We start from the raw sequence: 20,236 nt of genomic DNA, 5'->3' as shown, positions 1-20,236 counted from the left end.
TTACTACGACTGATGAAATGGCAGGGTAGTGGTTAATTTCTGTTGTAAATAACAAGCAATGAAAAAAGGTGCATCTGTGTATTGTGAAAAAAAAATGTGGATCTATGTTACTGTTTTACAAAAATGTAAAAGGTAAGAGATAAATTAAATCAAATGTATGCTTTTATTTAATGTAATTTGAGTAATATAATGTAGTGCAGATGGAAAACGCATCAAGCTTCATGCTGGCTAAGTCCCGCCTACTCGCGACGCACGAAAACATGATTGGACCTTCTCTTGTATGGCGTCACATCCGTAGTTGAGAAACAGGACAAACAAACCTTCACAGAAACCTGCTGATGGAGGAAGATAATTCTCAAATACTTGACCATGCCAACTCTGAGTTTAAAAAGAAAAATTTCGAGCAGGCAGAGGAGCTGTACACAAAGTTTATCTCTTCCTGCTCACAGTCAAGGTACTGCTTGTCTTTTGTGGAGGAGGGAAGTTAGCTAACAGGCGGCCGATGTTACGAAGTATCCTGTTACCCCTCAGATGTTGTGTGGCTTTTGCTAACCGTTAGCTCTAACGTTAATTCCTTTTCTTTTTCAACCTTTGTCATCTGTTTTTTTCAACATTTGTCATCTGTTTTTTTCAACATTTGTCATCTGTTTTTTTTCACAGGGAATGCCAAGCTCGTAACTTGGCAACTGCTTATAACAACCGTGGACAAATAAAGTACCTCCGGGTGGATTTTCATGAAGCAGTGGAGGATTACACCTCAGCAATACAGGCTGACAGTCAATTTGAAATACCCTTCTACAACAGAGGACTCATCCACTATAGGCTAGGTAAGAATAAGAGTGAACTGTAATATTAAGGCCAATTGTCTGATATTAGTAAAGCAGACAGAATCAAAGAAATGACTTCCACCCAGGGCTTTCTGAATCAATGTCTAATTTATCAGTCGCCCAACATTTTGTGTTTGTTTGTTTTGTTTCTATTTAAAACAAGTCCAAACTGAAAATTACACGTATTCAAAGATGAATCCATAGTACAACAACCCTTATTTCGCCAAAAGACTGGATAACCTGTTTGATTAGTCTAATACTGTGAAAATGATGTGAATCATATGCTTTGAACTTCAGTCACCAGATCTCAAACCATCTTTAAAACCAATAACCACGTTCTTTTTTTTTTTTTTGTTAAACACATACAGTATGATCCCAAGATTATCTGGGATGATGCTGTGTGACGGTGTGGAGTCACTTAGGTGTGTTCCTCCCAGAGACACTAGATGGAGCTGTGATTTTGCAAATCCAGATGCTTGCCAGCCCTCATTAAGCCAGTCTGGCAGTGCACTACACATCATATACTTATACCTCTTATATATTTTTTTTTTTACTATCTTACAGGTTTTTTTGATGATGCCAAGAGTGACTTCCAGCAAGCATTAAAGCACAATCCAAAGTTCGAAGATGCCAAAGTAAGCCTGCAACAGACACTTCTGGACCAGCAGCAGAAGATAAACAGGGGATACTGACAACCTCACAAACTAAAGAGCACATATTTTATATATCAGACGATGTTAATCATTGATAGTTTATTTAATTTCTTTTGTCATACAAGAACTTAATGCACTGTACTATACGGTTTTATTTTGTGTCACACGAACATGATAAAACAATCTGCACAGCTGGAAATCAGACGATAGCTGCAAAATGCTAAATCATTTCTTGTTTGAACACAAGGAAGTAGACATCCCACTGGACCAGGCGCGACACTAATATGGATTTTTGTTAAGCAGAGCATTGATAATTCCTTTATCTGCACCGACTCGAGACTCTTTCAGGTGGAATAAAAATGTAATGGCCTCATAAATGAAGGTATATCATTGTATAAGTCTGTGAGTGGACAGTACAGACTAATCGACCCAGGCGCACCAGGTAAAACCATGAACCTGTGTTTTACTGTCAGCAATAAATGTTAGTGCACCATCTTTAAGACACTGGGAGAAGGTTTGCGACCATTTACAAGCCATAATGAAGTGTTAGCATACAGTAATAATGAATTGTCTCTCAGCCACAAAGGAAAAACTTGTTTTGTGTCTTAAATTGAAGCTCAAGTCTTTCCACAAGTTGGTGCATAATTTTAAGTAAAGGCAGTAATCCATTATACTTCCTACATTTTTTTTGAAAGTGTAGATTTCTTGAATTATCATAAAACTTCTAATGTCAAACATGCATGTAAATATGTGTACAATCAGTGAACAATAAATTATTTTTACGACACACTACTGATTGAACTGTATTCATCTGCACAAATGCAGATATTCCTGTCTTTTCACAAGAAGCAGGAACATTTATCAAGCTCACCCACTGTGTGTGTGAGGCAGGTAGGACCACTGATGCACTTCACCTGTGCACTCTGATTAAGTGATATATAAAACAGCTGGTGATGGCTCACTGAAGCAGTCAACCACTTCTCTTCAGAGTTGGTTTGTAGGTGGGGCTTGCTGGGATTTCCTTGCTGAGCTCTGGTAGTGGTTGGATTCCTGTAATATTTTTTTGTTTGGCTGTGTACAGACTGTAACATGAGGAGGCTTGAGAACATGTGAGTTTATCCTCTTGTTTTTTTTTTTTTGTGTGAGACTCCCCTCTGCTTTTCATACATATAACTAATTGATGCACTTCTTCTTAAAGTTTGTTATGGAACTTCTTGATGGCTGCAGTAATCATTGTGGGTCAAGCAAGGCCAAATATGAAGCTCAATTTGCAGTCAAGTAAGATTAATGTGCATTAAATTATTTAATATCACCTGAAGCCAGTTTATACGCTCTGCCTGACCAGCCTTTCCTTTAAACAGGCAGTGGTTTAAGGTCAGACTGTGCAGGTAATCTAATGAGGCTGTCACTGGACAAGGCTCTCGCAGTGGGGAACCAGCTTGAAGTGGAAGCTGTCAGTGAGTGTAAACCTTTCTAATTATGAGCAGATTGGTTCATCACTGGGAGAAGAGATCCCTGTCATGTTTTCCTCTGTTCTCCAGATGGCTCCCAGCACATTGCGTTAACACCCAGCCTGGCTGCTCAGTGTGGCTACAGCATGGAGTCTGACCCCTGGGGTAACACCAGAATCTACACTTCTCTGATGGGCTGCTATGTGGACAAGAAAGTATGCTTAGTTATTTTCCTGTATTTTTGTTGTAATTTTCCAGTAATGAAGCGCTTGGTATAGTCCATTTAACCCCTGGAGAATTTATTTCCCAAGAGACTGATTTAATTGATGAAACTGTGATGACATAATTATGCAGGCAGACAGGAGTTTCCGATTTGGTGCTTCACAAAGACTGAAAAACTAACCTCCAACTAGTGTTTTCATTGCCGCTTTTTCCTTCCCACTCCCTGTGTACATCTTACAGGATACCAAGTAAATCTGTTTACTGTGAAGAGAACAAATGTAAAAATATTAGCGCTGCTACTGATCATTTTCCATCTATTTATCATTCAACTATTCTCAAATCAGAGAATTGTTTGGTCCACAAATGTCAGAAAATGCTCACAGGTCCAATGTGAGGTCTTCAAATGACTTGTTTTGTCCTTAACCTGAAAATATTCAGTTTGTGAAGATATTTAAAAAAAAAAAACTTTGTTCATCAAGCTGGAAGCAAATAAAAGGTTGGGTTTTTGCCTGAAAAAAAAACTAACAATTTCTTTTTAAATTGATTACTCAATTGATTCATTTCAGTTCTTTAAAAAAAAAAAAAAAAAATCTACCCCTGTGTTTTACATAGTACATTCTCTGCCTTCATCCATGTCTTTTTGTGTTTTAATTTATAGGATGACACAACTTTTGATATTGGTTTGAGACTTCGAATGTACGGCCAGAGTCCATCAGACGTGGCCAGTCATGATGTGACTCAGACATGCAGCTACTCTCAGTGGGCCTCCAAAGAGGTTCTCTGTGACAGGAACTACATAGAAGTAGGTCACTTTACATTGATGGCTGTAGTGCTTTGGTGTGTGTTACTGAAAACTGATCAATCTGGTATTTCCTGTCTTAGGTGTCAAACCACATGGCTACACCTGATGCTGAAGCTAAGGGGCAGGCTCAGGATGTTAAAGATGACTCCAAAATCAATGGCGTTCCTGGTGTATGTTGCTTTTTTTTTTTTTTTTTTTTTTTTAAATCAGTCACAGTTCACTTTGCTCTTTAACTTGCACCATTTGGCATCCCCTTCCAATGGGAGAGATGCAAACATAAGTTGATGAGAAAGATAAGTTGTGGAGGGGTGTTTGTTATTTTTGTCTTTAGGCGTCAGGGGAGGCACCTGGTATCTGGAAGTTGACGTTTTTCACTCCAGAACCAGTGGTGATGGTGCTGAGGGAGGCCGAACAAGCTGGCTATGCTGCCATGGCCACTTCATCTCGGCTGGTTGTGCGAAGCCCGTATAATACAGCAGAAACGTATTCTGAGGATGTAAGCAGCACACCCCCTTCCTCAGTATTGATTTATTTTCCTCCTTCTCATTAATGACATTTAAACACCACTTTCAGGTGGCTGGAGTCCCCATGGAGGTTTTCAGGGTGAGCGCTTACTACAGGGCACCACACGGTCTGAGTGTTGTGAACTTGGCAGCTGCTTGTCCCACAGGTGAGTCTGTGCAATCTGTGCAGCAAAGATCATTTTGAAGTCTATGTGCAGTTTGGTCAGCAGTTGTTTTACCCTGAACAGGTGGCGTCCTCTTCACCGAGGATGTAATCTCCTGGCACGTACCTCGCCGTGTGACCCCCCTGATAGGTGGCAGCTTTAAAGTCCTAGAAATGCACATGGGCATCAACGGGCAGAGGCTTGATAAATCTCAGATGGCCGCACGAGGGTACACTCTATCTGCCTCTGATTTTCACATCATCATCGAGATCCCAGTGGGCGCGCCCGATGGTTACTACAAGGTTTGAAAGTGTATAGATTTACTATGCAGGACTCAGGTCACTGGTCCATTTGCATGTTTTATTAAAATGCCATGAATAATTGCAGAGCCATGCCCCAGATTACCAGTACCACATCACCTACAGTGTGGAGCCCATGCTTGAGGTTCTGTGGCAGACAGATGACACCCAAGATAATACCAGATACAAGGTTTTGTTCCCTATTACTACCCCTCTGATGCTCAGACCTCCCCAGGTTAAAGACAGTAAGTCCTATTTTTCTGTTTGAGACAAAGAGAAATTAAGTCATGAGTGAGAGAAAAGGTATAAATCTGCCACTTTCTGTTCCTCAGATACGGTCCCAGAGAACAGGATGTTCAGCTTTCACTTGGGAACATTTCTTCATGATGTGGAGCTCAGCAACATCACCTTTTCCACTGGGGTTCTCACTGTTGAGGAATGCAATGCCAGAGGCTTCGCTGTGCATGAGCACAGCTTCCCCAATGGAACAAAGAGCTTCTCTTTGCAAGTGCCCTTTGATGCTGATGTTGTGCTGAGACATGTATGTGAAATGATGTGCAAAATTCCACTCATAGAGCTTGCTTCTTCAGTTGTGTTCTGTGGCCATGACCATTTTTTTCCCCCTTCTTACCTTCCTTCCTTCCCCCCACCCACCCCAATTCTGCAGAATCCTGAACCCTTGGTTACAGTCTACTCCCTGCCTTTGGTCTTTGGGTTTCTCATTCTGCCTGAAGAAACTCCTTTTGCCCACCCAGTGGATTTGCAGGCGTCATTGCAGGATGTTGGTGAGACCACCTTGATTTGTTTGCTTTTGTTAACTTGTTCATGATAGCTGCTTTTTCCACAGTTACATGTGAACTGAAACTTCACCCAAAACAGATGGAAGCAAAAGCTATGCAAGCTACTTATTTATTTTTTCCTCCGTTCTTTAGTGCTACCCACCATCACTGGCACTTGTGACCAGAATGTATTTTATGTCCAAGTGAAATATGGGAGTCAAGGTCCCAGCTTCCAGACCATGGTCGGGGCTCAGCAGCTAACCCCTGAGCTGGGTGAGGCTTACAACTTCCAAGAAAATGGCACACACTTCAGCCTTGTGGTGCCCTACACGGCCAAGGGCACTGTGTTTGAGGTAGGTGAAGTAAAGGACTTGCAAACTAGCTTAATTCCATCTGCACTGGATAACGTCACTTTGTCTTTTAGGTTATTACCTCTGATTCAGTCAGAGCCAGACTTGACATGCTACTGTGGGATCCAGACAACAACTGGGTGCTCGGTGATCTCTATTTTGCCTGCAGTTTCCCCCTGACGACAACTAGTAAGATGTAAAGAAAACTAAGATTTCTACTGTTTTGGCTACAAAATATTTTACTAACAAATCGTCTCCTGTTACCCTTAGAGTGCTTCCCGAATGGAACAATGACCGCTCTGGCTGTGAAGGTGGAGTCTGTGCCGAATCTTGTTCCAGGTTTGCTGACTCTAAAGGACCAGTCCTGCAAACCAGTTTTCAGCGACGATCGCTTTGCTTATTTCTTGTTCAGTGCTGATTCCTGTGGGACCACTAGAACAGTAAGTTACTGCCGCCTTAATTATAGAAGTGGAAGTCCCTTTTGTTAAATACTTTAATGCTTCCTGTCTTTTTTCTTCTTTTTAAAAAGTTCTTTGACCACTACATGCTGTATGAAAATGAAATTGGTCTGTATTTCAATAATGACAACAAAGGAGCAGCCTACACATCGCCAATTGATCCTGACTACAGGTAGGAAGCGTCATCCGATCTTTGATCCAGATGAACTAATCTGAGGTTAACTTCTCCCATTTATTTATTTACTTTATTTTTTCTCTTCTGCAGGCAAACGGTTTCTTGTTACTATGTGGTCAATGAGACTCAGACTGTTGCGTTCAACTACAAACCAAGAAGCGCCGACCCTGCAGCAGAGATCGGGTCAGGACAGCTGATGGTGCAAATGAGGCTAGCCCAAGGCAAGATTGAATTTGACTAATGGACAACCCTCGTCTTGTTGACAAACAATACATTGTCAATACACACAAGTTTTTGAATGACATATCTTGTCTCAAATGGGACTGTTCTCCTTCAGATTCATCATATGAAATCTTCTATCAACCAGAAGATTATCCAGTAGTGAAATATCTGAGACAGCCTCTGTATTTTGAGGTGGAGCTGATGCAATCCACTGACCCCCAGTTGGAGCTCATCTTAGAGAACTGTTGGGCTACTCTTCATGAAGACAGGATGTCTCTGCCCAGCTGGGATATTATTGTGGACAGGTAATAGATAGTATAATCTCAAAGTACCTACATTTTCTTGATGACATTGAAAACGATACCAAGACTGAGACTTCAAGTCGCTTTTCTTGTCAAAGTACTGTCACTTGATTAAATGGCTTTAATGTAATTTTAAAAGTGCTATAATAATTTCATTCGTTGGCATCTTTTCACCAGCTGTGAAAACCCAGATGACAGCTATGTGACCATCTTTCATCCTGTTGTAAGCGATGCCAGAGTTACTGTCCCATCCCACGTCAAACGCTTCTCCAGTAAGATGTTCACCTTCACTAAAGATGAAGAAGTCCTGAAAGATGAGGTAAAAATATTCCAAATGCAGCATGTGCTGGCCACAGCACGTAAAACAGATGCATGTAGCCCTCCATGCTACATCCTTCTGTCTGTCCACAGATCTATGTCCACTGTGATGCAGTGATTTGTGACACAAACAGCCGAGCAGACGGTGCCTGCAAAGGCCAGTGTGTGCATCCTACAGGCATGAGTAACTCTAGATATCAAGGGATAAACGGAGTAAAAAGGGGTAAGAGTGAGTCCAAATGTATAATGATGGACAGAAACGTTGTTTAGTCCAACATTCACTTAATCACTTGTTTCATTTCCAGAGCGAAGAAATACAGACTCTAGCTACAAGAGGCAGATCTCGTCTGGACCTATAATTCTATTAGAATCAAACATCTAAATAAAATTTCTTAAAATATATTGTCCAGTTTGTTTTTGTTTTTTGTTTTTCCACCCCCCCCTCTTTAAGATGTGTGTCAGAGCTTCAAATATGCCCTTTTGCTTTCCAACCTGCATTACATCATGTCGGCCTACTCTACAGCCAGTCGGTAGAGTGAATTCTGGCATACTTCGGGTCTGTATGACCTCAACTATTATAACTAGCATTCCTGTTCCCTTCCATGGGAGAGCTGTTGCAGATTGGCCAGATCAACAATAGGTGACATTTGTATATAGATAAATGCACTTAGAGCTGCAAGAAGCTGTTTCATAAATTGTTTGTTCAGAGGATTAATATTGAATTTTCAGTTTAAATGTTTTTTTTGCTGCCTCCTCAATACAATGGAGATTAATGAAACTTAATTTGTAGAGCTCAGAGAGAAGAGCCTGTAATTCCAGAAACAATGTTCTGGTTACTCTTACAGTCCAGACCCCTCTGAACTGCTCTCACCAAACAGTCCCTGTTGGAAACTAATGGTGAGGCCTGGATTACTCAGAGTAAGGGACTGTGGAGAAGTTATTGGAATTATCAGAAATTTTCTTGTTGAAGGGAGGGAAGGTAGTAAAAATGTTTTGGTGAATAAAGAAGGAAGATGCATTTTCAACACATCACATTCATGTAATTGGTTTAATTATGATCATTATTATGACACCTGCTCTAAAGTAGTGTTTCCTGAAAGATTCACTATCCCTCTCCCACCCAATAACTCTCACAGTCTCTAACTTTTTTTTTTTTTTTTTTTTTTTTGGGAAAGTGTTTTAAATACTTTTTAATGATTAAATGATACAAAAATCCCAAAGGCATCCTAGATTTGGCATCCACATGCAAAACAGCAAGAGTCTTTAAAACTTTAAGCAACAAACAAGTATCAGATTACAGTTTGTTTATTCCATGAAACTAAAATTTGCATTTTAACAACTATAACTTAAAGATGATACTGGTATTGCAGGCCACATGACAGTGGACAAAAGTATGAACACACACCGTAAATTGTTCCTGCTTTCTTTTCACATTAAACCATTTGCTTGTGGCCTGATGTGTGAGAAGGCTTGTGAGTCTGGACTATCTACAAAAACCTTGAAATATAAACTTGCTGCATCCACTGGCTAACTTTGAAAACAAACTAGTTTAAGTGTATCACTGGAATGAACCCCTTAAACTTTCAGTGAGACCTTATCCCATTAAAAAAAAAAAATAATAATAATAATAGGCCTTTTGCCTTAACAACAGAAAAATTATACTAACAACAGCAAACAGAAATTTCAGCTCACAAGCCTTCCTAATGATACCATTATAAAAATCAATTCTCTAAATTCAACATCACACCTCCACCTCTAGGGTAACATTTCCAAGAAGACAAGAAGTCAAATGTGAACTTATAAAAATCACTTTTATTAGGATTTTGTTAATTTATAACTATGGGTCCCAATGACACAGTTTTGAAACTGTGTACATCTGAAATGGCACGTCTTTGACCTGTGGGGGAAGAGAAACAAATCTTTCAGCCAGAGTCAAAAGATGTTCACTTTCTCAATTAGAAAACGCCGACAAGATTCGACAACTTTGAATAAAACCACAACCAGGAATCGGCACCTGTGCTATGTGGTGCTTTCAAGACATGCCCTACCTTTTATCCTGTTTTCCTGGTTTGAACACTGCCCATTACAAACTCCACCCAATGGATTTCTGGCATCACAGATCACCACATCACAGTGGACAAAGAGCTGCAAGATATGAACAGATTTCTGGCTGTTGTGATTGATGTTTACATCTTTATGTATCTTTTTTTTCATCTGTTAACCTTGAAGGAGCCAAAGAGTGTTCTCATAGTTGGAATTACCTGAGGACTCAAGTTATCCTGATCTTCAGCAAAGGCAAACATCTGGACCTCAAAGCGTTTGAAGTGAGAAGGAAACTGAACTCTGGCATCAACCCAAACAGGATGGAAGACCACCTGGTATGGGTCTACTGGGTTTGGACAGCTGTAACAGAAAAGGACAGATGACACAATGCTCCTGGCACCATACCCATTTTAAAAGGGAAAACACCAGTGACCAGTTCCAGTTACCCGTCAATGATGAGGTTCCATCTCGGTTTGGACGTCCTGTTGTCATTCTGCGTCGCCCAGCAGTTCTCCAGTTCCAGCGATACTCTAGGATTTGTAGACCTCATCAGCTCAACCTCAAAATACAGTGGCTCTTGTAAGTACTTTGGAATAGAATGGTCCTCAGCTCCATGAAACACGCTATAGGAGTCGTCTGAGTCAGGAGAGAGAGCACATGTTGACCGGAATTATTATTAGGACAGAGGGAACAGGACGGTTACAACACACAAAAAAAAAAGTTAATCAATTTTAACTTCAAAGTGCAGAGTCCTCATCGTCCCTCTTGCCAACTTGGCCATAAGATGATTAGGTTCCAAGATGCTTCAGTGAACTGGATGTCAGAAGTCCAATTACTTGACCGACAAGTTTAGTTCGAGACCAATTTGTGAGATTGCCACTTGACTATAGAGGATGCTGTCAGTTTACCAATATAAGAACATCCAGTGGCTACTTCACAACTTGTACAACTCTGCTGAAGACAAAAACAAGACACCCAAAGTCTCCATTGAGGAGGTTGATTTAATTTACATCCATTTTTTACATATTTACATGGCTCCGCTAAGCATTTTTAAAAAATTGGGGAGGCCATTCTTATTCTTGTTGAGAAACCAATGTGAAAAATATGAGAATACAGTGCATTCAGAATGTTCCTTACCCAGAGCAAGTCTCAATGCAACCTGCAGCTCGCCTTTTGCATTTTCAGCATAAGGTTCACTCCTGCGAGGTCTGGTGTGGAAGGCTACGGCTTGGGTTGTGTTGATGTCATAGTAACAAGAAATCTTTAACCTGGGAGAAGACACCCCATGTGTGATAGTCAAGAAAAATCTTCATTTCACATAGGTTTTAACAGTAGCACAGGTCCTTTTGACACTTGCTAAGATTTTGGCAAGTGATGGTCCTGGCTATGTTGCAATCTTCCTGAATTCCTCTTGAAACTAGTTCACTCCAAAAGAGTGTAAAATGTCACAATACATCTTAATTTTTTTTTTTTTTCATGACCAAAAGTCCAAAACCCAAAGATATTCAGTTCACTATCTCAAAGACAAAGAAATGCAGCAAATTATCAAACAGTTGGTGATTTATCTGAGAAATTACTTGGTTGAAGACACTCACTCATACTCAGGCTCCTCTGTTTCTGATTTCTTTGTCAGAGGAAGTTCATCTGGCAGGGAGATTTCATTTTCATACAGCATCACGTTGGGAAAAAACTAGGAAATAAAAATGTTTAAAAATGAAAAAATGTAGCAGATCAGTCTAATTGTTAACAGCATCAGAAAATATTCAGCAGTGTAGGATACCTTTCGGGTTGTCCCACAGGAGTTTGCAGTGAAGACAAAGTAAGCGTAGCGGTCATCGCTGTAGGAGGGGCCACAGCTTGGGTCTCTGAGGGTGAGCTGACTGGGGTTCAGACTGGGAACAGACTCCAGTTTCACAGCCAGAGCCGTCATGGTTCCATTAGGAAAACACTCTGAAGAGGAGGATCACCAGTTAGTGTGCGTTATGTGTTTTGTCAGTAGAGAAAATATGTATTTTTTTCCAAAACAAACCAATCAGTGTGGAGGGGAAATCGCAAGCTAAAGAAAATTCTTTGATGTTTTTGTTGGTTTCCGGATTCTTCAGAACCACGTCAAGTCTGCTCCTGATGGACAACGACTCAACTGCCTGAACAGTTGACACAAACCAAAGCAAAAAGTTAGACATTTTACGGACCATGATGGTCTGTACAGCAGTATCACCAAGATAAATCCCTGCTCAATGCACTGCTTCCTCATTTACCTCAAACACAACATCAGGGGCTGAAAACGACACCACGAAACTCAAGTGTGTGCCGTTCTCCATGATGCCATACTGCTGAGCCAGGCCTGGGGTCAACATTTGTTTTCCCACCACAGTCTGAAAGTTGAAGCCCTGGGTCCCGTATTTCACAAGGACATAGAAGTTTTGATAATCGCATCCACCAGAGACAGAAGGAGGGACTACAGAGGAGGTGGGGGAAAAAAAAAACAAAAGTAAGAAACTATGTAGGAATGCAGGACCAAAATGGCAATTAAGGTCAATTCTATTCATTCAAGTTGCAGTAGTCTATTCATTTCAGTTTGGCCTATGGCGCCGTTATTGGTTTGAACATGTCCATCATAGCAGAGTACAGACCTATGTCTACTAATTTAGCTTCCAGATAAGCTGTGTGTGAAAATGGTGCAAACTCTGGCAGGACCATCAAACCAAAGGTCAGGTGGAGTGAGTACACTGCCATCCCCATGTCTCTCTGTTAGGAAATACAGAGAAAGATTAGCAGCCAAAATTAAAAACACACAATATTTCCATTTCCAAAGCTGAAGTTAAGGCTTACCGTTTGTAGTACGACAGGGTCCGTGAAGGGCACTTCAAGTGTGAAGACCTTTGAGCTGCTGTTATGGGACATGTGCTCCAGAACTCTAAAGCCTCTGACACTGCAGTCTTCCACAGACAAAACCTCAGAGGGGAAGGTGATGTTCATTAGTGCCACGTCTGAGCCAAAGGGCCCAAGCAGCACCTTAAATATCCGCTCCCCTGGGACAGTGTCTGTGAAGAAGAAGAAAAAAAAAAAAAAAACCCATTAAGGCAGCTTGCAATGTGTTTAATAAATAACAAAGTGCTATGACCACAAGACTCACTGTCAATAACTTGTGGAGGTCTAAACAGTGGCAGTGTTGTGATGGGGAGGAGGACTTTGTATCTGGTGTCTTCATGAGTAGCGTCTTCAGTCCAGAGCAACTCGAGCATCGGCTCAATCGTGTAAGAGGTGAAGTACTGATCATCCTGAATATGAGACTGCAAAAAAGAAAATAATTATAAATTTAAAAAAGTGGAAAAGTAAGACATTCTCTTTTGGACATGATTTAATGTAAACTTTCCATGACATGGTTCATAGAGAAAACTATACAAAATTGAGAAATCATTTTATTAATTCTATTGCACACACTGGAGATTTGAAAATCTGGAAACTTTGGACCTTTTATTTTTTTTAAATTTCAGCCATTTGGATCTGGTTTATATGACTTCATGGTGTAAGTCTCAGCACCACTGACCTTAAAGTAGCCACCGAAAGCCCCAACAGGAATTTCAATGACGATGTGCACGTCATTGATTGATAAGGAGTATTGTCTGGCAGCCATCGCAGCAGCGTCCAGTCTCTGGCCATCTATGCCCATGTGCACCTCCAGTAGTTTTGGCTGTCCGGAGGAAATCAGCGGGTCAATGTGCCGGGGAAGGTACCAGGTGATTGTGTTTGGAGTGAAGGAAACACTGCCTGTACATGGGGCATACACATCAGATATGAAGGGAATCACCTGATGGTGGAAAATTTAAGGACCTACAGTTCAGGGCCAGAACCAGTACGTCAGAAACACTGAGGTCACGAGTTCAATCCCTTCTTTTCAGCAACTGAGCACACAACCTCAGCATCCTGAGTGATGTCTACAGCCCTGTCTACAGTTCCCCCAAACGTTTTCTTTACCCTCCAGCACTGGACAGGCAGCTGCTGCATCGATTTGAGTCGCCAGCCACTTCTTTTCAAAGATTGTAGAGGTTTTGAGCACAGTCATAGGCACCCCTGCTACCTGCGGGGTGAGGTCACAGAACGGTACACATAAATGCTTTGTTTCATCCACTTAATGCTTTAATGGCAGAATATTCATGGATAATGCTGAAACTACGGCTAGCACAATTGAACACAATGGGGAATGTAAATAAAAAAGTAGCCTAGCAATGCATTTAACTGTGCCAACTGGATTTGAGACAAATTAATCCATTTAGAAAGCAGTTTGATCACATTGTGTGATCTAAATCCAGAAGGCAGCAGGCAATAAGTCATCTAATGGGCTGCAAGAACCTGCCTAAGCAGTGAGATGTAAAACCAGGATTGTCTGCATCCAACTCACATTCTGTGTGTATGTTTCAGGTGTTGCCTTTGGGCTTCGCAGGACCAGCCTTGAAGGAGTGTTTGCAATCCCGTAACCGCTTCTCTGGGCCTCAGTCACCGTCATAACCTTCTCCTCAGGGGTGAAGAACACGAGTGTTGTGATTCTGAATCCGGTATCTATGGGAGTTTTCTGTGGGAGGCAAATATGAAGAATTGCCATTAAATACAGAAAAAGATCTTTCCAGAACATTAAAAAAAAAATTAGCTCATCTAACCTCTGCAGCTCGTCGAGGATCACCAAACTTTGAATTACCCCCTGGGAAAGGATGTTCAGGCAGGACATAATCACCGGGAGCTGCTCTTTTCACAGACACCTAAAAAAAAAAAGAGGCCCCTCATAAGAGATAATCCATCTCTCCCTCTCTCTCCAGCGCAGCGACAGCAAATGTACCAGCCTTGATGCTGGAACATGACCTCTGAGAGTGCTGCTGCATTCACTTGCCTCCATATAGTTACGGTCACAGACAATTTCCCTGGAGGCCCAGGCAGAGTGGTGGCAGGTTTCAGCCACCTGGTACAGCTCGTCTTCAACCATCCAGTTCCCATGCAGTCGAAGATTTAATGTTGTTGTGAATACTTCATCTTCCTGCAAACACACAGAAAAGAAACTCGAAACTACTCACTGACGCTCACTGAGTGCTGCTCTACTATATCTATAGATATAGATTTATATATCTCCAGTGTTGTTACCACATTTTGAGCAAAACAGTTTTGAAGGGAGGCATAAATCATGGCATTCCCCAGCTGGTCCATCTTCACGCTGAAGCCACACTGAGATGCTAAACTTGGTGTAAGAGTAATGGCAGAGTTATCTGAGGAGTAAAAATAAAATAAAATTTAAAAAAAACAAGAGGGCAGTTAGAGAAAGAAAGTGATACAATATTAAAAAAAATAAATCTACTGAGAAATGCCAGCTTACTTATGACAACAGCAACTTCAAGAAGCTTCCCTCCAAGTGGCCCAACATCCACACGCATGATGTTCCCCAGGCATTTTGAGCTGATATCTGGGATTAAAGATTTATGTTGAAGGGTAGCATACAGAGTACTAAAAATCATTGCAGCAGTGACTGTTGTTTGCAAAATCTTACTTATAGAGGACTTCTTTTGAGCCTCTGTGTTTACAGCTGCTATCAAGAGAACAAGCCACCTGAAAGAGATTGATTTTCATTTCAAAGAAACATATTCAAAGAAATCATATCTGAAACTGTGAACAAGGAACAATGGATAAGAACAAAAGCTACAAACCCCAGTCCAAATAAACAACCCATAGCACAAGAGGTGGGGAACTGGTAACCTTCGAGCCCCTTTTTTTTTCGAGTTCTGTTTTTTGCAGTTTTGCAAGTTCGTGGTGGGGATGAACTCGACAGGCCTTGAGGGAGGTTCCTGCTGAACAAATACAGCCACGCACAGGTGGATCCTATTACAGCCTGATGGGCATAATTGTGTGGACAAGTGTCATGTCATCTGCCCTGCACTGAATCTTGAAAGGAGAGGTTGATTGCTTTTGTCCTTTTTGATTTCAGTTTTTTAAAAAGCACATTTCATCACAACTTTGTCTTATTGATCATCCACAGCTCCGCTAATTATACATGGACAAAAATAAATGTTAAAGTGCGGAAAAACTGAACTTTTTGGAGAACAAAAATGCGCAAAACAAAGACTGAGCAATATGAGACTATTTTGTAAAACTTTCCACCACCTGCCACACATGCAAAATTATTATCTGAAAAGTGAGGCTGTGGTAGCAACACAGCTCTGCACACTATTTCTTTTTATGAAGGTGCAGAAAATGCGTGTGTTCTCTGAATGAGACACAGAGATGTTGCAATGCCACATTAATTTTAAGAGTAGGACAGAGATAGTCGACAAGACTGCCAGGGTTAGGTGCTTCTGGGGAAGAAGAACTAGATTTATGCTATGAACAGCACATCTGGGAGACACTGAGGATGTTTTTATTGAGGTAATACAAAGTTTGAAAGAGCTCTCAGCCGGGACACAGAGGTTGAATGGTGCAGCTTGTCAGATTGTTTCATAGATTACAAACTGTCAACCAGTTTGGTGTAAAACATAGTGGTTGTAGCTGCACTCACTCTCAACAGCGTTTTCATCTGCAGTTACAAAAAAAGGTATGCTGTATTTGGCTTTTGCTGCCAAACACAGTGTTGCTGCCTGGTTTGGCAGTAAGCCTGCGAGCGGTGCTTTTTCACAGAGGATTGAAATGTCAGTGTGTGATTTTACTTACTTTACTCCCTCCAGCATGCAGACCAGCCGTGGTCAGCTGCTTTCAGTCGCAGTAGTTTCACTCAAATGTAAGACAAGTGCAATTTTTTTTAAACATGCATTTCATGTGACTGTAGGTGCAACCCTTAGAGAAGGAAAGTCTAAAATCTTCCTTAAGCTTCCTTAAGAAATGTTATGGGCTTATACAAATACCATAAAACTAACCATGTAATATTATAGTAGGGTGTTCCTACATCTGTGCAGCCTCCCTCCCTCCCTCCCCTCTCTTCTCCTCTCTTTTTCTCTCGCCCCTCCCAGTTCCCTGTAAAAGGGAACAAACTGCTGCCGTGCTGCTGTCCCGCCTCCAGCTCTTCTTGTCCTGTCCGTGAAGATGCAGCACCGCGCTCCCTCCACCGACCGGCTGTTTGTGGCATGAATGTGAAAACTGAAACAACCGGATAAAAGTTATTTTCATGGAAAGAAAGGCTCCAAGTGCAGGTATGCTGCAGCTTTACATTTTCCATTCAGTTTTTGTAAAATTTAAAAGTAACAGACTTAAAATGCAAATAGGGTTTGGTGAAAAAAAATGTTAGATCTAGGTTCTATGCAAAAGTGTGCATGCAAACCAGCACGCTGATCTGTCGGGAAGAGATTAGGAAATATCCACAGAATAACACAGAAATGTACACATGCTGGAAAACAGTCCTCGGACTGGTGCATGCATTCAGTTTCAACTTGTTGCCTCTCATTTCCTCTGAATTAGTCAAGTCCACTTTGTAATTTGATTCTTCTGGTGATAATCCTGTTCTTGAGCCCTGCAAGAAGTGACAGTACCTCACGCCTCTTCACTCACTCCAGCACAAGCCATTTCCTGTGTGTGCTGTATTGATTTTTTTTTCCCTTCAGAGGACTAATGTATTCTACAAACAGTGCCATCAAATATGTCTTGATAGACATCTGTCCACATAAATGTGCTGCTCACAATCCTGACTGTAGATGCTTGGGGGGCATTTTCTTGTCATAAAAAAAAATCTATAAACTGACAGACTATAACTGACAGACTTCATTTTTTGTTGTGATGTCTCTGCACGTATCGTCAGGACCATGGGGTATGGGCAATTCCTCCACCGGCGTGGGAATGAGGAAGACCAGGTCCATCTCAATGTGGGAGGGGTGCGACATGAAGTTGATCCAGACATGCTGCTCCGCTTCCCTCACACACGCCTGGCTCGTCTCCTCCACTGCCAAAGCGAGGCGGCGATCCTGGAGCTGTGTGATGACTACAGCCCGGCCGAGAAGGAGTACTACTTTGACAGGAATCCCCGGGTTTTCCTCTGCGTGCTCAACTTCTACCAAACGGGACAAATCCACATGATGGAGGAGCTGTGTGTTTTCTCCTTCAGCCAGGAGATCGAGTACTGGGGCATTCAGGAGCTCCACCTGAGCACCTGCTGTAGCAACTGGTACCACGAGAGGAAGGAATACATCGAGGACAGAGACTGGGACATCAGGAGTGACGACCAGCAGCCAAGCTTTGACTCTTCCTTCGAGGAGCTCTCTGCTCTGGACAAAGACCTGGCCAAGTTCAAAGGTGCCTGGTGTGCAGAAGTGAGGAGCTACATTTGGCTCAGGCTAGAGGATCCAGGTCACTCCACGGCCTCAAAAGTCATCGCCGTGGCTTCTCTGACCGTGGTCTTGACCTCTATTGTTGCCATGTGTGTACACAGCATGCCTGAGTTCCAGCGTGTGGATGACAATGAGAGGCCCATCGAAGACCCTGTCCTCACCATCCTGGAGGAGATCTGCATCGCCTGCTTCTCTGCCGAGTTCATCATCAGGCTGATTGTTGCACCCTCCTGCAGGAAGTTCCTCGGAAACCCCTTAAACATCATCGATGTTGCTTCCATTTTGCCATTTTACGCCACTTTAGCTCTTGAGACAGCTGACGAGGAGAGCGCGGAGGAGAACGAGGACATTGAGAACGTGGGGAAAGTGGTGCAGGTTCTGCGCCTCATGAGGGTTCTCCGAATTCTCAAACTGGCTCGTCACTCCATTGGGTTGCGAGCGCTGGGCGCCACTGTCCGTCACAGCTACCATGAGGTGGGTCTTCTTCTCCTCTTCCTCTCAGTGGGGATCTCCATCTTTTCTGCCCTCATCTACTTTGCAGAGAAGGAGGAGGAGTACACAGATTTGGGGACCATCCCTTCAGGCTGGTGGTGGGCGACAATCACCATGACCACAGTCGGTTATGGTGACACCTGCCCCGTGACGCTGGCAGGAAAGATAGTGGCCACCTTGTGTATCATCTGTGGTCTGTTAGTGGTGGCTCTGCCCATCACCATTATCTTTAATAAGTTTTCAAAGTACTATCAAAGAAACAAAGTCATGGAGGGTCACTGTATCACTAAGCCTGAAAGACAAGACCCAGAGCTCCCTTATTATAGCATCAGAGACTTGTTCACAGAGAGCGTGTATCCCTTCATTGGCGGTATCACCTTTAGGGACAGTGAGAGCAGTGCAGGGGACGATACAGATGCCTCCAGTCTCAAAGACATAGAGGTGTATGATAATGACACTTGTGAAAATGGGGCAGCAAAATGAGATCCCTGCCATTTCACACAGTGTCGCTCCCTTTATGACTGCAACTCACTCCGTGCCTCTCAGGGCAGAGCTCTCCATCACTGACCCTGCCTTCCTACACTGTCTTCCTTCTGCAATTTGACAGAGAAATATCGTGGCCATGATTTTTTTTTTTTTCTTTTCTACAGGGGAATAGCTTGCGAGATATACAGCCTTGCTAAAACCGGGAAATCTAAAGGGAATTATCTGAACCTTGCTCAGAGGTTTGAAAGCCCATTTTCTGCTTGAGAAAACTGCAATGATGCATGTAGGAGGCCATAATGTTAATGTTTTTCAAAGTAATGTCCTGTATTGATTTGTCTGAGAGTTCGGCAAATATAAAAGTGTAGAATGACGACAACACTGTTTGATGTTCAAAAATGGTGTTATAGATCTCTAAGTCGGCTGATGTTACACAGTCTGCATGAACAAAAATAAATACATTTTGAAAGATAGTAAATTAAATAGTAGCACTGTGGAAAGCACTGACATGTCAGGTTATTGTTATGAACTTTTTGTTATGGACAGTTGTGTTGGCATGCTGGGTGACTCCTGGGGGGTAACTCTTGTGGACACGAAATAAAACTCAGAGAATCAGAAGAAATATGCCTCTCTTTTGTCACAGGCATTTGACAGCAAGTTGCATTACTCACTCATTCAGACAAGCTTTTTAAATTCAGGTCCATTGCTTTTATTTATCGTCATGTGTCCAAAATTATCAGGCAGTGTGCAGAGTTCCACATTGATTGCAGCTCTTTCAGACTAAAAGGACTTTAAAATCTACACAAAAATCACTGACAATGTCTTTTCTTCAGTGGTGAAACGCGCTGAAAATGCAGAGCAAACTTTCTTTACCTATTCAGTCTTTTCCTCTCCTGAAAGCATTGATTTCCTGCCCTGTGCTATCATCTCTGGTTGAATGAGCAGCTGTCCTACTAGAGCCAGAGATGTAAAAAATCATTCCCCTGCAGGGGTTATGAAGGTGCTCATGCAGCTGACCTGAAGCATCCTCTCTCAAGACTAACATTACTTGTTCTTGTAACAAAAAAAAAAAATATGTTATGTTACTTGAACCATTTATTTTCTTCTTGGATTTAAAGTTCAGATGGTTTATTATCTACTAGCTGAATCCTGTGAAAAAGGTAGTAAACAGATGTCAGTGAGGAGCTGAGGAGGTTGGTTTCTGTGCAGATACGATGTTCTTACATTACAGCAGGTTGTGTAGGGACTAACTGGGTCTAACATGAACAGATAACCCCATTACTCCATTTATTTGTTAATGGCAGTAAATGAGTTTCGATCGCTGGGCTTCAGGTGTGCATCACATAGTAGATTAGCATATTGCTTTATCCACACTTTCTGTTTTTTACTTTTGTCAGCTGCC

General features: G+C 41.9%; 4 protein-coding genes across 7 annotated transcripts; 3 read left to right on the top strand and 1 right to left on the bottom strand.

Moving 5' to 3' along the window:
• Window positions 1-167: 167 nt before the first annotated feature.
• On the top strand, window positions 168-2,030 carry ttc32 (tetratricopeptide repeat domain 32). Its single transcript, XM_041064514.1, has 3 exons — window positions 168-454; window positions 661-827; window positions 1,392-2,030. The coding sequence occupies exons 1-3, from the start codon at window positions 339-341 to the stop codon at window positions 1,517-1,519; spliced, it is 411 nt and encodes a 136-aa protein (XP_040920448.1). The 5' UTR covers window positions 168-338; the 3' UTR covers window positions 1,520-2,030.
• Window positions 772-10,079, top strand: LOC121199643. Of its 3 annotated transcripts, XM_041064509.1 has the most exons (22): window positions 772-829; window positions 1,393-1,462; window positions 2,679-2,758; window positions 2,842-2,937; window positions 3,022-3,146; window positions 3,812-3,955; window positions 4,036-4,125; window positions 4,287-4,451; window positions 4,529-4,625; window positions 4,707-4,924; window positions 5,010-5,166; window positions 5,254-5,462; window positions 5,589-5,706; window positions 5,854-6,053; window positions 6,125-6,239; window positions 6,321-6,490; window positions 6,580-6,680; window positions 6,774-6,904; window positions 7,021-7,210; window positions 7,385-7,526; window positions 7,619-7,748; window positions 7,831-7,917. In XM_041064509.1, exons 2-22 carry the CDS (start codon window positions 1,455-1,457, stop codon window positions 7,905-7,907), a joined length of 2,763 nt encoding a protein of 920 aa, XP_040920443.1. In that variant the 5' UTR covers window positions 772-829; window positions 1,393-1,454; the 3' UTR covers window positions 7,908-7,917. The 3 variants fall into 3 exon arrangements, with proteins under 3 accessions (XP_040920443.1, XP_040920442.1, XP_040920444.1); XM_041064508.1 differs by lacking the exons at window positions 772-829; window positions 1,393-1,462 and adding an exon at window positions 2,167-2,589; XM_041064510.1 differs by lacking the exons at window positions 772-829; window positions 1,393-1,462; window positions 7,619-7,748; window positions 7,831-7,917 and adding exons at window positions 2,167-2,589; window positions 9,755-10,079.
• On the bottom strand, window positions 9,352-15,355 carry LOC121199644. 2 transcript variants are annotated; one of them, XM_041064512.1, is made up of 21 exons: window positions 15,259-15,355; window positions 15,102-15,160; window positions 14,931-15,017; window positions 14,702-14,823; window positions 14,454-14,597; window positions 14,227-14,325; window positions 13,971-14,141; window positions 13,547-13,649; window positions 13,119-13,339; window positions 12,705-12,861; window positions 12,401-12,612; window positions 12,202-12,316; window positions 11,827-12,026; window positions 11,598-11,712; window positions 11,349-11,518; window positions 11,164-11,258; window positions 10,706-10,836; window positions 10,015-10,204; window positions 9,787-9,928; window positions 9,574-9,670; window positions 9,352-9,422 (listed from the first exon to the last, which is right to left on the bottom strand). In XM_041064512.1, exons 1-21 carry the CDS (start codon window positions 15,279-15,281, stop codon window positions 9,352-9,354), a joined length of 2,724 nt encoding a protein of 907 aa, XP_040920446.1. In that variant the 5' UTR covers window positions 15,282-15,355. The 2 variants fall into 2 exon arrangements, with proteins under 2 accessions (XP_040920446.1, XP_040920447.1); XM_041064513.1 differs by lacking the exons at window positions 9,352-9,422; window positions 9,574-9,670; window positions 9,787-9,928; window positions 10,015-10,204 and adding an exon at window positions 10,427-10,519 and having other exon boundaries at window positions 14,931-15,160.
• Window positions 15,356-16,623: 1,268 nt separating this feature from the next.
• Window positions 16,624-19,037, top strand: LOC121199694 (potassium voltage-gated channel subfamily S member 3-like). The gene is made up of 2 exons (XM_041064590.1): window positions 16,624-16,731; window positions 17,334-19,037. Exon 2 carries the CDS (start codon window positions 17,338-17,340, stop codon window positions 18,832-18,834), a length of 1,497 nt encoding a protein of 498 aa, XP_040920524.1. The 5' UTR covers window positions 16,624-16,731; window positions 17,334-17,337; the 3' UTR covers window positions 18,835-19,037.
• The last annotated feature ends 1,199 nt before the right edge of the window (window positions 19,038-20,236 follow it).

The sequence above is a fragment of the Toxotes jaculatrix genome, chromosome 19 (assembly GCF_017976425.1).
Source record: "Toxotes jaculatrix isolate fToxJac2 chromosome 19, fToxJac2.pri, whole genome shotgun sequence".
Taxonomy (NCBI): Eukaryota; Metazoa; Chordata; class Actinopteri; family Toxotidae; genus Toxotes; species Toxotes jaculatrix.
This window is presented reverse-complemented; position numbering and strand designations above follow the sequence as displayed.